Source organism: Dermacentor variabilis, chromosome 1 (genome assembly GCF_050947875.1).
Source record: "Dermacentor variabilis isolate Ectoservices chromosome 1, ASM5094787v1, whole genome shotgun sequence".
NCBI classification, from domain to species: domain Eukaryota; kingdom Metazoa; phylum Arthropoda; class Arachnida; order Ixodida; family Ixodidae; genus Dermacentor; species Dermacentor variabilis.
Genome location: NC_134568.1, coordinates 56904279 through 56923525, shown reverse-complemented (window position 1 = coordinate 56923525; position 19247 = coordinate 56904279). Strand labels below are relative to the sequence as shown.

Here is a 19247-nt window from a genome sequence, read left to right as displayed (position 1 = left end):
AGGAAGTGAAGGATGGTGGTAAAGTTTAACTTGCATGCTGACATGGTTTCAAAAAAAATTGCGTTTGGAATAAGAGTACTAATCCTAACGCGCTCGTATTTTCCACAAAACATCAGAACTTCACTTTATCACGCATTTATTCACTGTCACTTACAATACTGCATCTCAGTTTGGGGAAACACATATTGCTCGCACATAATACATCTACAACATTTACAAAATCAAGCCTTGAGGATCATTAATTTCTCTAGTTACATGTCACATGCTGTACCAATTTTCAGTTCCTTAAAAATACTACCATTACGTTACATGCTCCAGCTCAAATTGGTTTTACTAATATACCGCACACTAAATCATGAAATAATTTTAGATGCATTTAATAACTCTGCTCTCACCAACACTAACAATACGAGATTTTCCTCTAACAACAATTTTTTACTTCCTCGAATAAACACTAATTATGGAATGTTTACTTCCCTTTTTACGGCCATTAAATACTGGAACAATCTACCACCCCATATTAAAGCCTGCCGCACAACATTAACATTCAGGAGAGACACGAAGAAATATTTACTAATGACACTACTGGCTACTGATTCATTACTATAAGTATATATTGTGTACAAATCTATTTCTCAGTTTTCAATGGTTCTGTACTTACCTATTGTATCGACAGCCTTTATTTATTGGTTATTCTATATGTTCCTTTGTCTTCTTTTTTCTCCTTTCTTAGGCATTTCAAAGTTTTTGTCGCATAGTCTATATAACATTTGTACTTTGCGTATTGTAAGCATATATTTATTTCTAATTATCTGTTACATTAACCCCGTGTTCTTTGACATGTGTCATCCCTATGTTCCATAACGTGTCAAATACTACATATTTATTTATTCATACGCTGTATCGTTTTCATTTGCTTGTTTTGAACTTCAATTATTGTAAGCAACCTTTTGTAATTGTTTATTTTTTTCATTAACTTCGCGTTTTCTGATGTCTGTCGCTGCTATGTTGCCAAATGTATTAATTCATGCAATGGTAAATTACTAATAGGAGGTCCCCCTGACAGTTCTTGTAACTCCGGGACCTCCTCCTGTACTAATGATGAATCACGAAATAAAATAAAAAAATAAATAAAGAGAAGTTTATGGAAAAGTGATGGGCGATAAATATTATGGCGAAGTGCTAAATTGTCAAACTCAGCTTTATTCTTTAAAGGGACCCTGAAACGCTTTTGGCAATTTTCTACAAACGTACTGAGTCGTTAGAGTAGGTCCTTCTGATCATTAATTGACACATCTAAGTGCCCCGCGTAAAGCGTGTAATTTATTATAAGGTTTTAAACATGCACATCGCTGCCGATCGCAGCACACTGTTCGGTGGAATTTTAAGCCGCCCCTACCCATATGACCGAAATCACCCATACGACGTCAGTGGGGCGAGCTATCCGATTGGCTGGCAAGGGCGCGTGATCGATAATTTTTCCAACTTTATGGTGAACAAATGATCTTCGTAATAGTTTGAATGTTAGTTAATTTGTTTTTATGAAAAGAAAGTAACATAAAGAGAATGCACAAGAATAATTTTTCGGTACACTTAAGCACTTCCGGCACACAGCAAGTGTCTGCTTGCGTTACAACGTACTCCATTTTGACGAGAGCTCCGCGGTCAGGGTCGGTCTCAGTCTTTTCGCGAGCACTATGATTCGACTTTACCTTGTGAACTGCAAACGTAGCGACTGGCAATATGTCAAGCTGCGACATCGTGTCCCTCTGCAAGGCAGCGTACGAGCGAACTGGCTGCTGCGCATCGGACTGCTGCTATCCGATCGGCGCCAGGATTTGCGCGTTTGTGGCCGTCACTTTACACCGGAAGACTACTAACGCAATAGTGTGTCGCGAGTCCGGTATTTTAGGGCAAACGCAAGCGGACAGAGTCTGGCCGCTTGACTGTGCCGTAACGGGATGAGCCATGAGATGAGCAGCAAATGTGAATGGTCTGCACGGTGCAGCCACCTGGTGGCACAGAGCTCAACCATACACAGTAGCAGCAACGAACTGTGTGCTGCTGGTGTGTATATTTCGCAGGAGTGTAATCATCAACACGTTGTTTTTATAAATGTTTAAAATGGTTTACACTTGGTTAGAGCAATATTAGCGCTTTGCTTGGCTGGTTAAGCGCTGTGCCAACAAGTGTATAGACCGTGCAGACCGATCAGGCCGCTCACGTACGTCTACGCTAAAGTTCCTTCATCAGCTTGAGTTTATGCCTCCAGTCATTTGCCGAAATGACCAGCTTGACTGTGGTTACAGGACTACAAGACACGTTCGGCGCTACGACAGAATGCTCGCAACGCACGCTGCTTCGATAGCTCTCGCTTGGGGTCGACCGCCAAGCAGCTAGCGGAGAGGTCTCGCGCGGGCGGGGGCGGGCTCCAAAACAACCGGAAGTGGACGATGTGACGTCGCATCGTGACGCTGAACCAGTGAAGCCGGAGCTTAGCCCCGCTCGCTCGGCGAAAGAGTTGAGGAGGAAAAGCATGGCTAGGGAGGAGGGTAACTTCTAATCGCTTGTAGTTCCATTAATGCGTAACGCTTCACTTAAATTGTGGTGCGAATGTTCTACTTAAGCTGTACCCTACGCGTCTACAAAATTTGTCCGAACCGTTTCAGGGGCCCTTTAACTGGAATAATGTGAATAATCTGAAAAAAAAAAATCTTGCAGCACGGTTTTGCGAGGCTTTGATGTTACTGATATAAGTTTGTTCAGGATCCCAAATGGGAGATGCATATTCTAGTTTAGGAAAGATTAATTTGGTGTCCTCTAGTTTTTTAATATGCGTTGAGACTTCTTTTAAATTATGTTTAAGAAATCCGAGAGTATTGTTAGCAGAGGTACTGGTGGTGAGTTGCAACAGGCAGGTTTAGCCTGGCGATCAAGCGCGGCAATAGACCAGTTGCATAAATGCCAGCAACACTGTAAAAAGCTCTGGAGTGTTCAAGCAACACTGTGCAGCGCCGCCATTGTGCATGAAAACATTACAAAAAAAACCGCAGTGCACATGCGGATGCGATAGGGGTAGGCAAGTTGGTTTTTGTTCTGTGGCCTTATCTTAACGTGAACAATCGTCTGCGCTGCATTTTGTGTTCCCCGTTTGTGCAATCGCTCTCAACGATGTCGCACCATTCAGGGAAGGTAATTTTCCCCATCACTGGATGGAAGAACGACCTTGCCGTGTTACCTCCGCTGTCAGATCGGAGCGTACACGAATTTTATGCAGGACGATCGAGAACGAAACGAAGCTACGAACGAAGCTACAACTTTCACGTGGAATCGTACGTCAACGTATGTGCGCTGAAGACGAATGTCACCCAAAACAGGTAAATATTTGTGCAACTCTATCGCATGTAAACGGGCGATAGTCGCAACCGTTGACTCTCAGTGATAAAAGTGCTTTGCTGTTGTGTGAATGTTAAGAAATCCTCATGACTTTATTTATGCTTAGGTTTAAGAAAACAAATTATAGATCAGTTGGTGCAATAGTTATTCTCTTGTCTGAAGTCATGGATTGAGGAGCTTAGCACTCTTTATTTATTTCCAGCGCCGGGCTCATCTTCTTGAAGGCACCATGCTACCGAAGCAAAAAGAACGCGCCCCCGTATTCCGTGATGATAGCTTTGGACACGACACGCATCATCGATGGAAGCTGCGACTGCCCGGCAGGAAAGCTCGCCTGCAACCACATGATCGCTGTTTTGAGGACTGCCATGCTCCTACAGTCAAAGGGTTTCTCGGAGGCGCCGGACCAGCTCTCGTGCACGGATTTGCCTCAGCAATGGAGGATTCCCCGCAGAAGCGCAATCAGAGGATGCCCGCTTCAATCCGTGGACTGGCGCAAAGTGAAAGAAGGCGGGACTAGCGCGCCAAAGTTTGCCTTGCCGAAGGAGCGCCGTGTACGCCGTAGAAATCGGCAGGAGCAAGAAGAGGCGAAGCAAAAGTTTGCTCAAGAACTGCTTTCGTTTGACCCAGATAATGACTTCGCGAAAGCGCTCCTGCTGACCGACGAAGGCGACACCGTGCAGTCCCGGTTTGGGCTGGTGTCCTCATTGGCGCCACAGAGCTACCAGCAGTCCCTGCTGCCACACGGTTTCACCGTGCTTCTTTCTGGGTTACAACCAGCAAACGAAGAAGATTCTTGTGAAAGCATCCCGACTGTCACTTTCTTCGAAAGCGGCACAGCCTGGAATCCTCCAGCACACCTTGAGACAAACAGTGTTATGCAGGTCAGAGGCTGGTCAATGTTTCTTGCAAGGAATTATGAATCTCTCGATTGTTGTGTGTTGGTGCCAAATCCTTGTGCGAATTACGTTTAGCCATGGTTTCGATGCTATAGGCAGAGTCATCACATTCAATATTTTAATTGCCTTGGACCCGCGTTTGGTAGCAAATAGATGCGCACTTTCATATAGTTTCCTGTCACTAGGTCGTATCGGACAGATGTAATATTTTGTATTTTTAGCAACCCCACAAATATTAAGACGTACATCTCTTTATCCGTTAGACCAATGTGTGCACTGAGCGTGAGAAACATGCAATGTTTTTAATTTTCATATCTGTCTGACATTTATTTCCTGCATCAGGAGATATGTGTGACACCATTGGCAGCTGAAGCGCTTGAAAAGGACAGCCGCCAGCAGGCAAAAAGTGCAACATGGCAGCAGGAACGCCGGCTTCGTGTCACATCCTCCAAGTTTGGTGCGGTCCTGAATAGGAAGGAGTGGACTGTTAAGGGCCTGCAGAACCTCACAGCTGCGAGAGACCTTTCTAGAGTTGCTGCAGTCAAGTTAGTATTTTCTTTTTATCCTTGTAAACGCATGAACAAATTATATATGCCACAGAGTGGCATTAGTGTATCCAAAAATTGTGCTATACATTGTAGCTTAACTAACATTGCACTGAGTTTATTTCTGTTACATTTTTCCAGTTACGGCATCAAGATGGAGTCGCTAGCTGCTCAACGCTACGAGGATGCTCTACGTCGTCTGGGCCACGCTCCTACAGTTAGCACCTGTGGATTGCTGGTTAACCCAGCTTTTCCTTGGTTGGGTGCGTCGCCCGACAGGATTGTGTACGACCCCACAGAACAATCCTATGGTGTAGTGGAAATCAAGTGTCCCTACTCTTTACGTTACCACAAGGCGTCTGCCCTTCTAAACACTGATTTCTGTAGCATAATCAGGGATGGTGTACCAGAGCTTAAGAGGGACCACCAGTATTATCATCAACTGCTTGGGCAGATGGGTGTATCAGAGTTGCGCTGGGGTGACTTTGTGGTGTATGGAGCAGATTTTATTTTGATCGAAAGAATAAGATTTAATGAGAATGAATGGAAAAGTGCCAGAGAGGTGCTCGACAACTTTTACTTTGACACACTGCTGCCATACCTGTCGAGCACTGTAATCTGATGTGATACAGAAAACAATGCAAAAATGGCATGTCGAAAAGACAAGTAGGGCTGCAAACATTTTATTGCACACAAGAGGAGGGCAGCACCACGAGGCAGTGAGGATTGACATATGACTAGCAAATAAGTGTCTTTAAGGAACACTGTGGATTAGATCAGGTTGTGTCTTCTTTTAGAAGTGATGGCTGGAAGTTTGTAAGGAAGGCACACACAGCCCACATCTGATTCGCTAAGGGTACAAGGGAGATTGGAATCGACCGGTCAAAAATGTGATACCCCTTGATTTTCTTGATCTTCCTCTCCACATGTATCCTGATTGCTGCAATTTCCTGAGTCTCCTCCACTTCGGCGGGAGTAAATTGCCCATGCATGAGGAAGGGTGGAATGTTCAGCATAACTTTCTTGCTTTGTAGCAGGTCTTTTATTTTAAATCCCTTGTCAGCCATGACTGAGTCACCTGTGTCAAACTTCAGGTCTAAAAATCCACTCTTCTCCACACACTCTCTGTCAGACGTACACCCAGTAAATAGTTCCGAAACAAAAGTCAGTACTCCATGAGGGGATTTGCCTATGAGTGCTCTGAAGTATGGGTAGACTTGTACGAGGAATAGACTTGTGACTGCGTCACGAAAGATGTTGGCACATCACATCTAATCTCAGTGGCATCCAAGATGACACGTGTTGATGGATATTTTTCCTTGAAAGCAGATGGCATGGCAGCATCAATAGCTTGTCGTGATATCCATGTTGTCATTTCTGTTACCTGCAAATAGATATAGTCAAGCACTGCGGAAAAAATTCTTGACACTGTGCTGATAGAGACGTTGAACAAGTGGCCGATGTGTCTGTGAAATAAGCCAACTCGAAGTTTAACAAGCACAAGAAAGAGCTGGTTCTCCATACCAATCTTGTGTCGCCGACCACTATACTCAACATTTCGTAGCCCGCTCCTCGTACGCTTGCGTGCAATGTTTTCACCATTTTCCCCAAAATCAAGGAGATGCATGAGAGCACAGAAGTGCTTGTAGCTGGGCAGTCCAGTGTAAAACTCAATGTCATCATTGTTGTCCTTGAATCTTTGAATTCCAAATGGAGGCAATTCTTCCAGCTTCTCAATATTTTTCTGTGCAGTTACAAGCTCTGTGCGAAGCAGCTTTAATTCATTATTTTGTGCCTTTATTTGCAGCTTCAGGCGCTGATTTTCTGCTTCGGTTGCTTTGCTTACAGAGAGTTTATTTTCTAGGACAGCAATAGTTTTTCTTAAAGAGCTTACTTGCAGCTTCAGGTGATGATTTTCAGCTTCTGTATCTGCTCCGCTTGCTTTGCTTGCAGCCAGCTCCTGCTCTAGGGCAGAAATATTTTCTCTGCATGCACAAATACTTCCAGAGGCTGGTTCTTCTGGTGACTGTTGCGGTTTGTCAGGAAGCAAAGTGGAGCCCGTATCTTCAACATTGAAGACGTCAGTGCCTTCACTGAATGTATTTTTGTTGCATCCATCTGCTGAGTTTTCCTTGTCATCTGCTCGGTTATCGATACGGGTGTCTACCTTTTGTCCTGTAGTGGAAAGCCCTTGAACATTACCGTTACACTTCCTTTTTGATAATGCAACTTTCTGAAGTGGTGCCCGTTGAGCTGGTGGTTTTCTCGATGGCTTTGGCTGCTTGAATAAAAATATGGATGGCACAGCAGACTGGTGTAAGTGTCGGTAACCATTAGCAACATTAGCAACAAAGTCACTCTCAAGAAAGTGGAGAGAGCAGACCCTGGTGGCCTTCGAAACTGTGAAGAGTGGGCCTTCATCTCGCCTGATGGCTGCAATCCACTTTTTGTATATGTCCTGGTCTCTTGGGAATCTGTGGTATGACACCTGTGAATAAAAGTCAATATTCAGAACACTTTCTGTCTTGATTGGGACATATCTCAACAACGCTCTCTTAAAACAAAGAATTGACTTTGCTATGCAAGACAAGGCTTCGAACACTCGACAAATCTGCGCAACCGAGGTCTACGCACATGGCTGCACCGTTACAAATTTATCGATTTCAGGTGCTTATATGCGTAGGGCTTTACGACAACGGACCAGAATCTGTCTTTTTTTTTTTTCGATGAAGGCAGATAAAGTAACTTTATAGCGAAATAAAACGCGAAATGACGTTTTGACATGCATACAGGGCTCGACTAAAAGTGCGTGTGCACAGTAATGCAGCCGTCAGGCGAAATGCACGGCTATGTCTGACATCGTCGGTCCACACACACTTAGTTGTCTTGCTTGACCATATCACACGGCACAAGTACTGCCTGCGAACATCGCGAACCGGATGTGTTTCGCTACCAACATAAACGGCGAAGACGGTGTTTCGACATAAGCATTCGCAGAGCTGTGCCAAACCACAAATGGCCTCCGCCCTTAAAGAATGGCATGCGCGCACAGCACGATCTCGAAACGTTCCTTTTACAGTGTAACACAACGATATAGCCCTTTGCTTAGGGAGACAAGTGGTCAAAACCGTGTGACGGCGTCCGGTAAACATCGTGCCGCATCCCACAAACCGCAACAGGTTTCAGGTTTTTAAAGGCATTTACTTAATAATTTCATCACTAAACCGTATCGAGATCACTTATAGATGAATCAAGCTACATGTCTAGCGATTAAAGTAAGTAAAAACATGCTTAATTACTTGAACAAGCTACTGCCTGACAAGCACAGGACGGAGGTGCGACGCAGCAACAAGGGACTTACTTTTTGTCCAGACTTGTCAAAGCCACCAAACTGCGTGCACAGTGGCACACAGCAGTTAACTGGCATGACTCCAGGTCACAGTCGCCCGACAACAGCACGAAAAGGGATGAGTTCGCCACAAACGTCGATTCAGTACGCCAAGCCGGTATCAAGCGCGTACCGAACGGGCGAAACGCACATGACTATTCATGCACAATGGCGGCCGCTGGCTGCTTCCTGTACGCAAGTACAGATGGCGCTGCAACGAATTTTGTTTTGCAACTCGTCTATTGCTGGGCCTGAGCGTCTCGGAATCACTGGTGTTTCACCACATGTCCATCAGGCCAGTCTCTCTTAAGGATGTGATAAGGAGATGTGAAGTTTCTTCGCGGGCTACAACTGGTCCTTCAGGGAACACAAGGTGCTGCAGGCACGTTGCGGAAGTTCCTTTTGTTTTGGATTTTCCAGAAGAGTGGCCAATTGATCTTGGAATTTTGGGAATGACCACCAAGAGCGTTCAGCGTCTCCTGTGTATTCGCATGTCATACAGTTCAGAGAATTGATACGCCCTGTCTTAAATAACCATGCTCATGTATCAGCGGATGTAGAACTGAGGCTTCTGTAAGGTCGCTCTGATTGTTCGGGTTCTTAAGTGTCACGAATCAGCCACGTGCTTTGTGCATAGAGAGGGGGTTCACTTGCCCCCGTGTCAGCCGGGCGACAGTTGCTGTGTTATGTGGGGTCACAGGCACCGCGCGGTGTTGGGTGACGCGTCGCGGCAGGTGTCAGGTGGGCGAGTACCGATTCCGGGAAGTCGGCATTGTGCGCACGGTGTTGGCAGTCCGCCGACGGTCACACGAGTCCACACAGACCAGCCTTGAAAGGGACCGCTGTACAAGGTATTGTGGCTGTGGCTCCCGAGTGCCTGACTAATTGGAGGCGCCGCCGAGGTTAAGGGCTTAGCAACGCTGACCCCGTTCCGCATGCAGTGAGCATGGACCTAATCTTCTACGCGTCCGGAACGCAATCGCCAGCCTTGTTGTCGGGTGCGACTGCCGGTGTGGTGTCGAAGGCCAGCTTACAGTGCACGCTGTAGGAATGCGGTGCACACGTAAAGAGTGCATTCGGACGACGGCGTCTTGGAAACACGCACTCGGAGATTTTTGTCTTGTAGACAATAAGTTTGAAGGACAAGGAGGACCATCAGTCTCCCACGCGGACAAACTTTGAGTACGGCCGCACTACGTGGTATCGATGCCCCTGATTCCGAGACATTTGCGGCCTAGACGCCGTTGGGATTTGAAACGGTCTAGCGATAACTTGTTCAGGCCTGGCGTGTTTTGCTGAGCCCGTCACTAACTACGGAGAAATAAGAGGGCAACGGAGTTTTGGCGAAGAAGGAAAAGAGCTTTGTTTTCCAATATGTTTATTTTTAAGAGTAAGCCCATCCCTGTGGGTTGTGGCTTAACAAACGGTTGACCCTGATTGGCAACTGAACCTGTGGGACGGGCCAACGGCCCTACCGCCTTTTTTTTCTTTGTATATTTGGGCTATAAAAATCGGGACGACATGCTGTCCCTCAGACTTGGCTGAAATCAGGATTACTGATAGATCAGTGAGGCTCCGTACCATGTACGTTAGACTTGGCTGAAATCAGGATTGCTGATAGATCAGTGAGGCTCCGTGCTATGTACGTTAAAACGAGTCTGGGCTCTAACAGTCATTGAGACAGTCGAAGAGTGAGACTTTGTTTCTCAATTGTTCAACTTTGTAATGTATTTGTTTTACCTGCCATGTATATAGAAAAGTTTGCGTATAAATATTTCTTGTACATCGGATCTGCATCGCTTCCTGTCTGCGTTTGATCAACAACTGCCGATCATCGTCCGAGAAGCTTCAAGTTCCAACGGTGAAGCGAGGACGGAGAACGAACGAAACTTTACTGCTTCCTCTCGACGAAATCTCTTGGTTGCGCATGACATATGTGGTCGAATCCAAAGTGACCTCAAAGTGATTTCGAATGTGAGATTTCATAACTTGATTACTCTTTGGGCCCTTGACTTTGCGAGGATGGAGTGCTGAGAATGCAAGAGAATCAGCTTTTTCTTTGCCAGCAATGCCACTGTGGGAGGAACCCACCGAAACTTCACTGTGAAGCTTTTGTTGCCATGTTCTTTTGCAAGGGCTAGTGATTTGCAGAGGCAAGGGTAACATAAATAAGTTTATTCTATAAGTTTGACTGATTTTTGATGCCAAAGTACTTGTGATTAGTGGTGAGTTTTACAGCGAGTAGGTGGTTGGAATTCGTGGCCTATTGCTGAAAGACGAGTTTAGTTTTGAAAATATTTAATGACGTTAACCAATTTGAACACAATGCACATATTACTTCTGGAGCAGTTTGCAGTAATTGGGTATCAATGTTAATGTTACACATCGATAAAGTACACAACAGTCTCCAAATAGCATCAGAACGGCAAGTTGGGCCAGTTGGTTGGGATTATCCCTTCTGGGTTGGTTGGGTTATCCCTTCTGTTGTCCTTGTCTTGGTTGCGCTGTTGCAACCCTTACCATGAATCTCCAAATAGTCTGATTTTGGATGTTACGCAACTGGATAAATCATTAATATAAATAAGAAAAAGTAAAGCTCCAAGCACGCTGCCTTGTGGAACTCCAGAGGTAACATCAGCATAACATGAGTTAGAATTGTTAACTGATGCAAACTGAATTCTAGATCAGAAAAAATCGGTGATCCATGCAATTATATTAGGGTGAACGTTAAGTTTCGAAAGCTTAATTGACGACCTATGGTAACCACCATGGCTGTTTATAGGCTTTGGTGTCGGCTGCTAAGCACAAGGTCGCGGGATCAAATTCCGGCCATAGCAGCCGCATTTCAATGAGGGCAAAAGGCAACAACACCCATGTATTTAGTGTTGGGTGCCCCACCCTAGGTCGTCAAATTTAATTCAGAGTCGCCCTACTACGGCGTGCCTCATAATCAGATCATGGTTTTGGCACGTAAAACCACATGATTTAATTTTAATTAGCAACATAACGCATGCAATGCGATAAAATACCTTAGAAAGATCTAAAGACATTACACGAACTTGGAAGCCAACGTCTATCAGTGTGTGTATGTTGTTAATAAATTTGGCAAGTTGGTTGTCGCATGAGTAGCCTTTGCAAAAACCGTGCTGATGCTTGAAAATAATGTTATGGCCATCAAGATAATCGATGACTTGAGTGTGAGCATGTTGGTGTACATTTTTTCGGGCAAATGTCATGAAACTGGTGCCCTTCCTATGCAAGGTTTTCCTGCAAATGAACGTGGCCTTGACACTGAATGACTGTTTCTTGGAAAACAACATTGCCACGAAGTAATTAGTCATAGGTATTGGTAGCGTCTGTTTAATAAAACAACTAAACGCACATTTGGGTTTAGTCGTTATTTTATCGATAGCCAAGCATTAAAGTGCTTTGTAGCTGGGTTAAAGAAGAAATTCTCAAGAAACTATCATCAAAACAGAAGAAAAAGCTATGCATTGATCGTTTTGAGATATCTAACTGACAGAAAAACTGCGCAGACGTGCTAAGATATTTTGAAAACAACCTCACACGTACGTACATACCTGTAAAAATATTTGGGTGTGAAGGCGAGGAATAGGAAATGTATACCTCTTTTTTAAATCGCTAATTTAATGGAAATGCTGTGGCATCGGCTACTCCTCGTCGCAGGAAACTAAAAATGACTGCACGGAAAATTCTAAAAACAATGAATGCATTCTACAAGCAAGAACAGAAGTGTCGCATATAATGGATAAAGCGAGGTGTACAACAGCATACAGCAACAGCACTAGCATACAAGACTATGCGCAGACATACACAGTTCCGTAAACGCTAATGTAGAATGCAAAAGAGGCCTAGAGACGCGCAGAGGTGAACAGTCTCGCCGACAACTGGAGCAACACAACTGTAGATTACTGCCTGATACGTGACAACACAAATACACGTAACAATTCTAAACTCGTATGACATACCTGAACGCTGATATATTTAGGTTTAGTCATCAGGGTGTCTACCAAGTTGACATTTCCAAATTCCCCGAGTTTTCCACGTTTTCCCTGAGTGCCGTTGCACACTTCCCTGAGTGTTGCAGAACTATGTTTTATGTCAAGATGGGCTGAAACCATACCGCCTGATGCTGTCACTCTCTAGTAAGCACATAAAAAATAAAAAAGCGACTTAATCCAATTTGAATACTAAGGAGTAATGTTTATGTTATTCAAAAAGAATAGAAGCAGGGGTTAGTAAAATGCACAGCAAATAAAGTGTCTTCGAAAAAAATTGCAAATGAAGTCGGACATTCACAAATACGAATAAAAAGGTGATGCACATAGAAGCAAATATATTCAAATATGAGCTATTTCTATCAACTGATAGCAAGCTCATGTGGTATGAGGCCCGAACTCTGTCACCAATTGAGATTCTCTCTCAACCGCTCGTAAGCCAACCTCAACTGTCCTGACATACTCTCAGCTCGCGCACGACGCCTGAGTGTTGTGTTCCACTGCTTTAAAGAGTTTATTTTGGTTTGGATGAGGAACACCTGCATCTCGGCATCAGCCGCAATTTAGTTTTTTTGAGCTCAAACTTCTTCAAAACGGTGGCAGCAAGCTTCCTTTCCCGTTTATTCCTCAATGCATACATCATTTCTGTTCTTGTCCTCCTCCTGCCACTCGTTCACCCCAAGGACCATTTGAAGCATCTTGGCCAGTTGTACAGAAGCATCTTGGCCAGTTGCACAGTCCACAACCGATTTTTAGAACTCCCTAGGGGTCGGGAAAACGTTCGAAAAATCGGCCAGCTGGAAAAAAATAAATGCGTGTCATTTACTGCCCTTAGGGGCTCAAACCGTGACAGGTACGTTCGAAAACGCTCTGAAGGCCTGTCGGTACACATATTAGGCATATCGGCGCTCGTACTGTGACAGGAAATACAGGGTGCACGCGTGTATAATTAAGGAATGCATACTGTGTTCCGTGCCAATAGCCCCTTCCCACGCTTGTTATGCTTCACTGCAATACTGAGTATGCTTCACCATGTAACATTTCTGTACAGAGGCGAAGCGGACTTTCGGGAACGGGCATTATGCAACGCACCGTGTTTTCTAAGTTCCTAAGCCAATCACGAGGACCACAAATTCGAAGTCCGTGCCTTTGCTGACAGCAGCTAATTCTTTCAATAAAAAACTCGGCATCCAACGGCAAGAAGCTTCGTAGCGAACGTCGAAGCAGCTAGGCCTAGCGTTGCCGCAGTGGTGGCAACGGCTGCCAGCGGATCTACGTGCGAGAGTGCCGGTTCGAGGTGGCGAAGTAATCAAAACGGCAGCGGTGGTACCTTTGATTATTGCCGTTTCAGACCCGCGGTCAGGGCAAAACGTCCGGAAAATCGGACGGCGAAGAGTTCTTGCGTCCGAAATTTCACACGTTCTGATACGTTGTCTGTATGGGTTACGTGGCGGTGCCGCGAAGCCGTCCGAATTATCGAGAATCCGGAAAGTCGGTCGTTGACTGCACACTGGGAACTCCTCCAGCCGACGACAGCGCGTCAAAGACGATTCATTACGATTACTGTCTGTTGCTCGAGCCAGCATTACCGCGACTTTCCACCCTTTCAATAAAATTGGCGCTAATTTTCCCTGATAGAGGCCCAAATTCCCTGACTTTTCCCTGACTTTTTCCAGACTACTCAATATCCCTGAATTCCCGGTTTTCCCGGTTTTCCCGGTTGGTAAACACCCTGGGACTCATAACTCGCTGTTACCGCTATAGAAATACAAGTTTACCCAATACATATCTGATAGAAAGCGACTTTAATCCGCCAAATAAATGGAACAAGAACATTTAAAGAATTTTTCACCAATATGAACGGACCTAGTATTGCTGCTTAGCACACTTTATTTTATTGACATTACCCCCTAAGGACCCTCATGCGAGGGTATTACATAGGGGGGCGGGGGACAAACATGAAATATACACAAGAAATAAAATTGCATGAAATAAACACCCCCACACACCAGGAACATAAAATAAATATGAACCAGGGGTATCGCACTAATTCATGAAATCAGAACGTTTTTACAGAATATGTTAATATGTACATATGACAATAATAACTAATCTGCTACCACTAACCGTTTTCTTGCAACAAGGTTTGTAAAGATGGTAAGTTAACTTCAGTAGCTATGCGTGAAGGTAGGTTATTCCATTCTGTTATTGTGCGAGGAATAAATGATTTTGCTTAGATTGATGAGTGGCACGTTATGCGTTTTACTTTGTTAGCGTGGTCACGGCGCGGGAAGACTGCCGGGGGTGGTGAAAAGTCATTGTGAAGCATGGAATGGTGATGAAGTTTATGAAATAAGGTTAGGCGAGCAAACTGGCATCGACGGGATAGTGGTTCCAACTCGGCACGTTGTTTTAATGATGTGACGCTGGTGAAGCGTGAATAATCAGAAATGATGAAGCGAACAGCACGGTTTTGCAGAGATTCAATGTTGTTGATAATGTATGCTTGATCGGGATCCCATATGCCAGAAGCATATTCAGTTTTTGGGCGGATCAGCGTGACATAAGCAAGTTTTTTAAAGTGTGAAGGTGCGTGCTTGAGGTTACGCTTGAGAACGAATGCTCGGTTAGCTGGTGCTAAGATGGTGTTAATAGGGTAATGCCAAGTGAAATCAGACCGAAGCCAAGATACTTGTAAGTTGGCGCAAGTTCTACGCTAGCATTATTGAGAAAGTAGGCGGTAGGAAGTAGAATTAGCTTGGTTTTAGACGTACTTAAAGACATTAACCACGAGGAGCACCAAGTGGTCACTGCATCAAGATCACTTTGTAGGGAAAGTCGTTCAGCGTCATTACTAATATTACGATATTGTTACGGTGAAGGGAACGAAGAAGTTGGATTGGACTAGACGAAGACGAAGTCTGGCAGTTACCTGAACGCCATATAGGCCAGTTGTAAATATACGTTATTTTACACTCGTGGGCCTGCTTTCTTCCTGCTACATTTTGGTGGAGGTGCTGGGTACAATCACGGAACTTCGCAGCGGACGTCATCTACCTGCCGCCACAATGGCAAATCAACCTACACAAGCGACAACGCCTCAGCAGCCCGTGCCAACGGTCATCCTTACTCATCCGCGGGACCCAAGGACATTTTGTGGCACGGACAACGCCGACGTCGAGGACTGGCTTACGATTTACGAACGAGTGTGCGGCAACAACAGGTGGGATCCAACAATGATGCTAGCAAACGTGATATTTTACCTAAGAGGAACTGCGAGGCAATGGTACGACACACACGAAGCTGACCTAACGAGCTGGGATGTCTGCAAAGAGAAAATGCGAGACCTGTTTGACAGACTTGTCGGTCGTCAGCTGGCGGCAAAAAAAAAAAAAAGAACGCGTGTCGCCCTCAAGCGTCCACAGAATCCTATGTCGTCTACATACAGGATGTGCTGGCCCTCTGTCGCAAGGCTGATAACAACATGACCGAGGCAGACAAGATTGGTCACATATGAAAGGTATTGCAGACGATGCCTTCAATCTCCTGATGTGCAAGGATTGTGCCACTGTGGATGCAATTATAAAGGAGTGCCGGCGCTTCGAACAAGCGAAGGGCCGCCGCGTCGCTCAGACTTTCGACCGATTGCCCAATACCGCCGCGACATCTTGCGAAAACCCGCCGCGCTTCGTTCAGCCCACAGGACCGGAAGAAATCACGTGCATCGTTCGCCGTGAGCTTGAGGCCGTGGCTCCGGCTCCAGTCCATTCTGACTGTCGGGAAAGCGTGCCCGCTATATCCCTTATAAAAGCGGTCGTTCGGGAGGAAATAGCAAGTTTGGGCATTCCATCTCTCTGCTCGGTCCGCCATACAAACACCTACCAGATTTCTCCGGCCGCTCGCTCCCAGACGCAAAGCTTTCCGCCCCCTCGTCGCAACCCAGCTCACTGGCGCACAGCGGATGATAAACCTATCTGTTTTAATTGTTCTGGTATTGGACACATCGCCCGTCATTGCCGCAACCATTGGTCGTCGCCTCCTCGGTGGTCGTCTCCGAGTCGCTACCGCCAAGTACCAGACAATCGTACTTTCTCGCCCTATACGCCGACTAGGAACATCAACGCCGACAGTGCTCCACCAAGATCCAGCCGCTCCCCGTCTCCGCAAGGTCGTAGGTCCCGTTCGCCTCTCGTTCACCGCTCTTCGTCCCCTTCTGCAAGCGGTCGCTTCGCTTCGGGAAACTAGGCGGTGCAGCTCCCGGAGGCGAAGGTGCAACTCCGACCCGGCCCACAAATCCTCTGTTGGCCCTGCCTACATGTGGAAACCTACTGGATATGGCGTTTCTGTTAGATCAGTTGATGGCGTTTCTGTTAGATCTCTCGTTGACACAGGAGCGCAGCTTTCAGTTATGAGCGCTGCTCTCCGTCGAAGGCTCAAAAAGTTATGACACCCGCCGTACCGTGCACTGTGCGAGTCGCTGATGGGAGTACTTCACCTGTCCTTGGAATGTGCACATCACGTGTGACCATTGGGGGCCATTATGCCGTTGTTCTATTTATCGTCCTTGAACACTGTCCACACGACCTAATTCTCGGCCTCGACTTCCTTTCGATACACTGCCCAAATTGACTGCTCCGCAGGTGTTGTACAGTTGGATCTGCCGCTTCCTGCTGACGCAACAACTTGTGTTTCACGCCGCTTATGTTCTGCTGAGTTTGCAAGGCTGTCTCCACAAGCGGCTACAAATGTCCTCCTGACGTCCTGTCCTCCCGTACCTGATGGCGAGTACGTCGCGTCGCTGCTTACTGACGTGGTTTTTGTCGCGCAATATTGCCCTACCGAGCACCTTATCCGGATCCGCGAAAACTGCGCTCGCGTGCCCATCCTCAATTTTGTGCTGCCACACGGTATCGCCATAGCGCATATCACTTCTTTGGAAGAATTTGAGATTTCTTCTTTGACCTCTGAATCCTTCGTCAGTACCAACGGACCTTTGTCACCCACTCCTCCGCACTCGACGCCTGCGGACGATGTTTCTAAGATGATCGCCCCTGACCTTCCTTCCGAGGAAACAACAGCTCTTCGTCACCTCCTGTCATCTTTTCGGGACATCTTTGATTTGGACGACCGTCCACTTGGCCAGACATCTGTTGTCACGCATCGCATCAACACCGGTGACGCCAGCCCCATGCATAGGCGGCCATATCGTGTCTCCGCAACAGAAAGGGCCATCATACAGAAAGAAGTAGACAGGATGATGGACAAGGACGTCATTGAACCTTCCAGTAGCATCACCGTGGGCATCACCGGTTGTCTTAGTAAAGAAAAAAGACAACTCGTGGCGCTTCTGCGTTGACTACCGTCACCTCAACAGGATAACAAAGAAGGATGTCTATCCCCTGCCGCGCATTGATGATGCTCTTGACTGCCTTCACGGATCCCGATACTTTTCATCAATTGGCCTCCGCTCCGGCTATTGGCGGATTAGCGTCGATGAGATGGACCGCGAGAAAACAGCCTTCGTCACACCGGACGGTCTGTACCAATTTAAAGTCATGCCGTTTGGATTACGCAATGCGCCAGCTAAATTCGAGCGCATGATGGACTCTCTCTTGCGCGGCTTGAAGTGGTCTACATGCCTCTGTTACCTCGACGATGTGATTGTGTTTTCGCCAAACTTTGAGAGCCACCTGCGGCGCCTCACAACCATACTCTCCGTGTTTCGCAGGGCTGGCCTTCAGCTAAACTCCTCCAAGTGCCATTTCGGTCGCCGTGAAATTAATATGCTCGGCCATCTCGTAAACGCCGCCGGAATCCAACCTGATCCACAGAAAGTTCACGCCGTGCGAAATTTTCCTGTACCTTCTTCAACAAACGATGTCGTAGTTTTCTGGGCTTATGCTCTTATTTCCGGCGATTTGTGAAAAATTTTGCCGACATCGCTCACCCTCTCACTGACCTTAAGAAAAACGTCTCTTTCTCTTGGGGACCTCTGCAGGAGAAAGCCTTTTCTACCCTGATTGAGCGGCTTACAACTTCCACAATTCTGTCACACTTTGACCCTTCTGCGCCCACTGAAATACGAACTGACGCGAGTGGTCATGGCATCGGCGCTGTCCTCGCTCAGTGTCAACAGGGCCAAGACCGTGTCATCGCTTACGCTAGCCGCCTTCTTTCCACGCCCGAGCGAAATTACTCCATTACCGAGAGAATGTCTCGCGCTCGTATGGGCGGTCGCGAAATTTCGGCCGTACCTATCGGGTCGGAGCTTCTGCGTCGTAACCGATCATCACGCCCTCTGCTGGCTCTCCTCTTTGAAGGACCCAACTGGACGACTTGCACGTTGGGCATTGCGTCTACAGGAATATACATTTTCTATTATGTATAAGTCAGGGCGCCTGCGTAAAGACGCTGACTGCCTGTCCCGCAATCCTGTGGATCAACCGGACGATACCGATGCAGACTCGGACATCAGTGTTCTATCCATCTCCGACTTCCTCCGTATTGGCGACGAGCAGCGCAAAGATCCTGTTATTCGAACACTTATGGAACGCCTAAGCTCCTCGCCCAATGACCCGTCCCTCCGCATGTTCACCTTGCGCGATGGAACTTTATACCGTCGTAGCGTTCGTCCTGACGGCCCGGAGCTCCTCCTAGTCGTTCCCAAGCACCTTCGACTAGCCGTGCTCCAGCAACTTCACGACACTCCTACTGCTGGTCATCTGGGCATCACTCGTACATACGACCGCCTGCGGCGCCGCTTCTTCTGGCCCGGCATTTATCGCTCTGTGCGCCGTTATGTCACTTCTTGCGACCTGTGTCAGCGCCGGAAGACGCCTGCTACGCCTCCCGCTGGTTTGCTTCAACCAATTGATATCCCCACAGAGCCTTTCTTTCGTGTGGGCCTAGACCTCCTGGGCCCCTTTCCGATTTCTATCAAAGGCAACAAATGGATTGCTGTAGCAACCGATTATGCCACGAGATATGCCATCGCGCGAGC

General features: G+C 46.5%; 1 protein-coding gene and 1 pseudogene across 1 annotated transcript; one reads left to right on the top strand and one right to left on the bottom strand.

Moving 5' to 3' along the window:
• Nucleotides 1–3665: 3665 nt before the first annotated feature.
• On the top strand, nucleotides 3666–5462 carry LOC142574873 (uncharacterized). Its single transcript, XM_075683897.1, has 3 exons — nucleotides 3666–4280; nucleotides 4638–4840; nucleotides 4982–5462. The coding sequence occupies exons 1-3, from the start codon at nucleotides 3666–3668 to the stop codon at nucleotides 5460–5462; spliced, it is 1299 nt and encodes a 432-aa protein (XP_075540012.1).
• A 13-nt stretch (nucleotides 5463–5475) lies between these two features.
• On the bottom strand, nucleotides 5476–8398 carry LOC142578005 (uncharacterized; annotated as a pseudogene).
• Between the last annotated feature and the right edge of the window lie 10849 nt (nucleotides 8399–19247).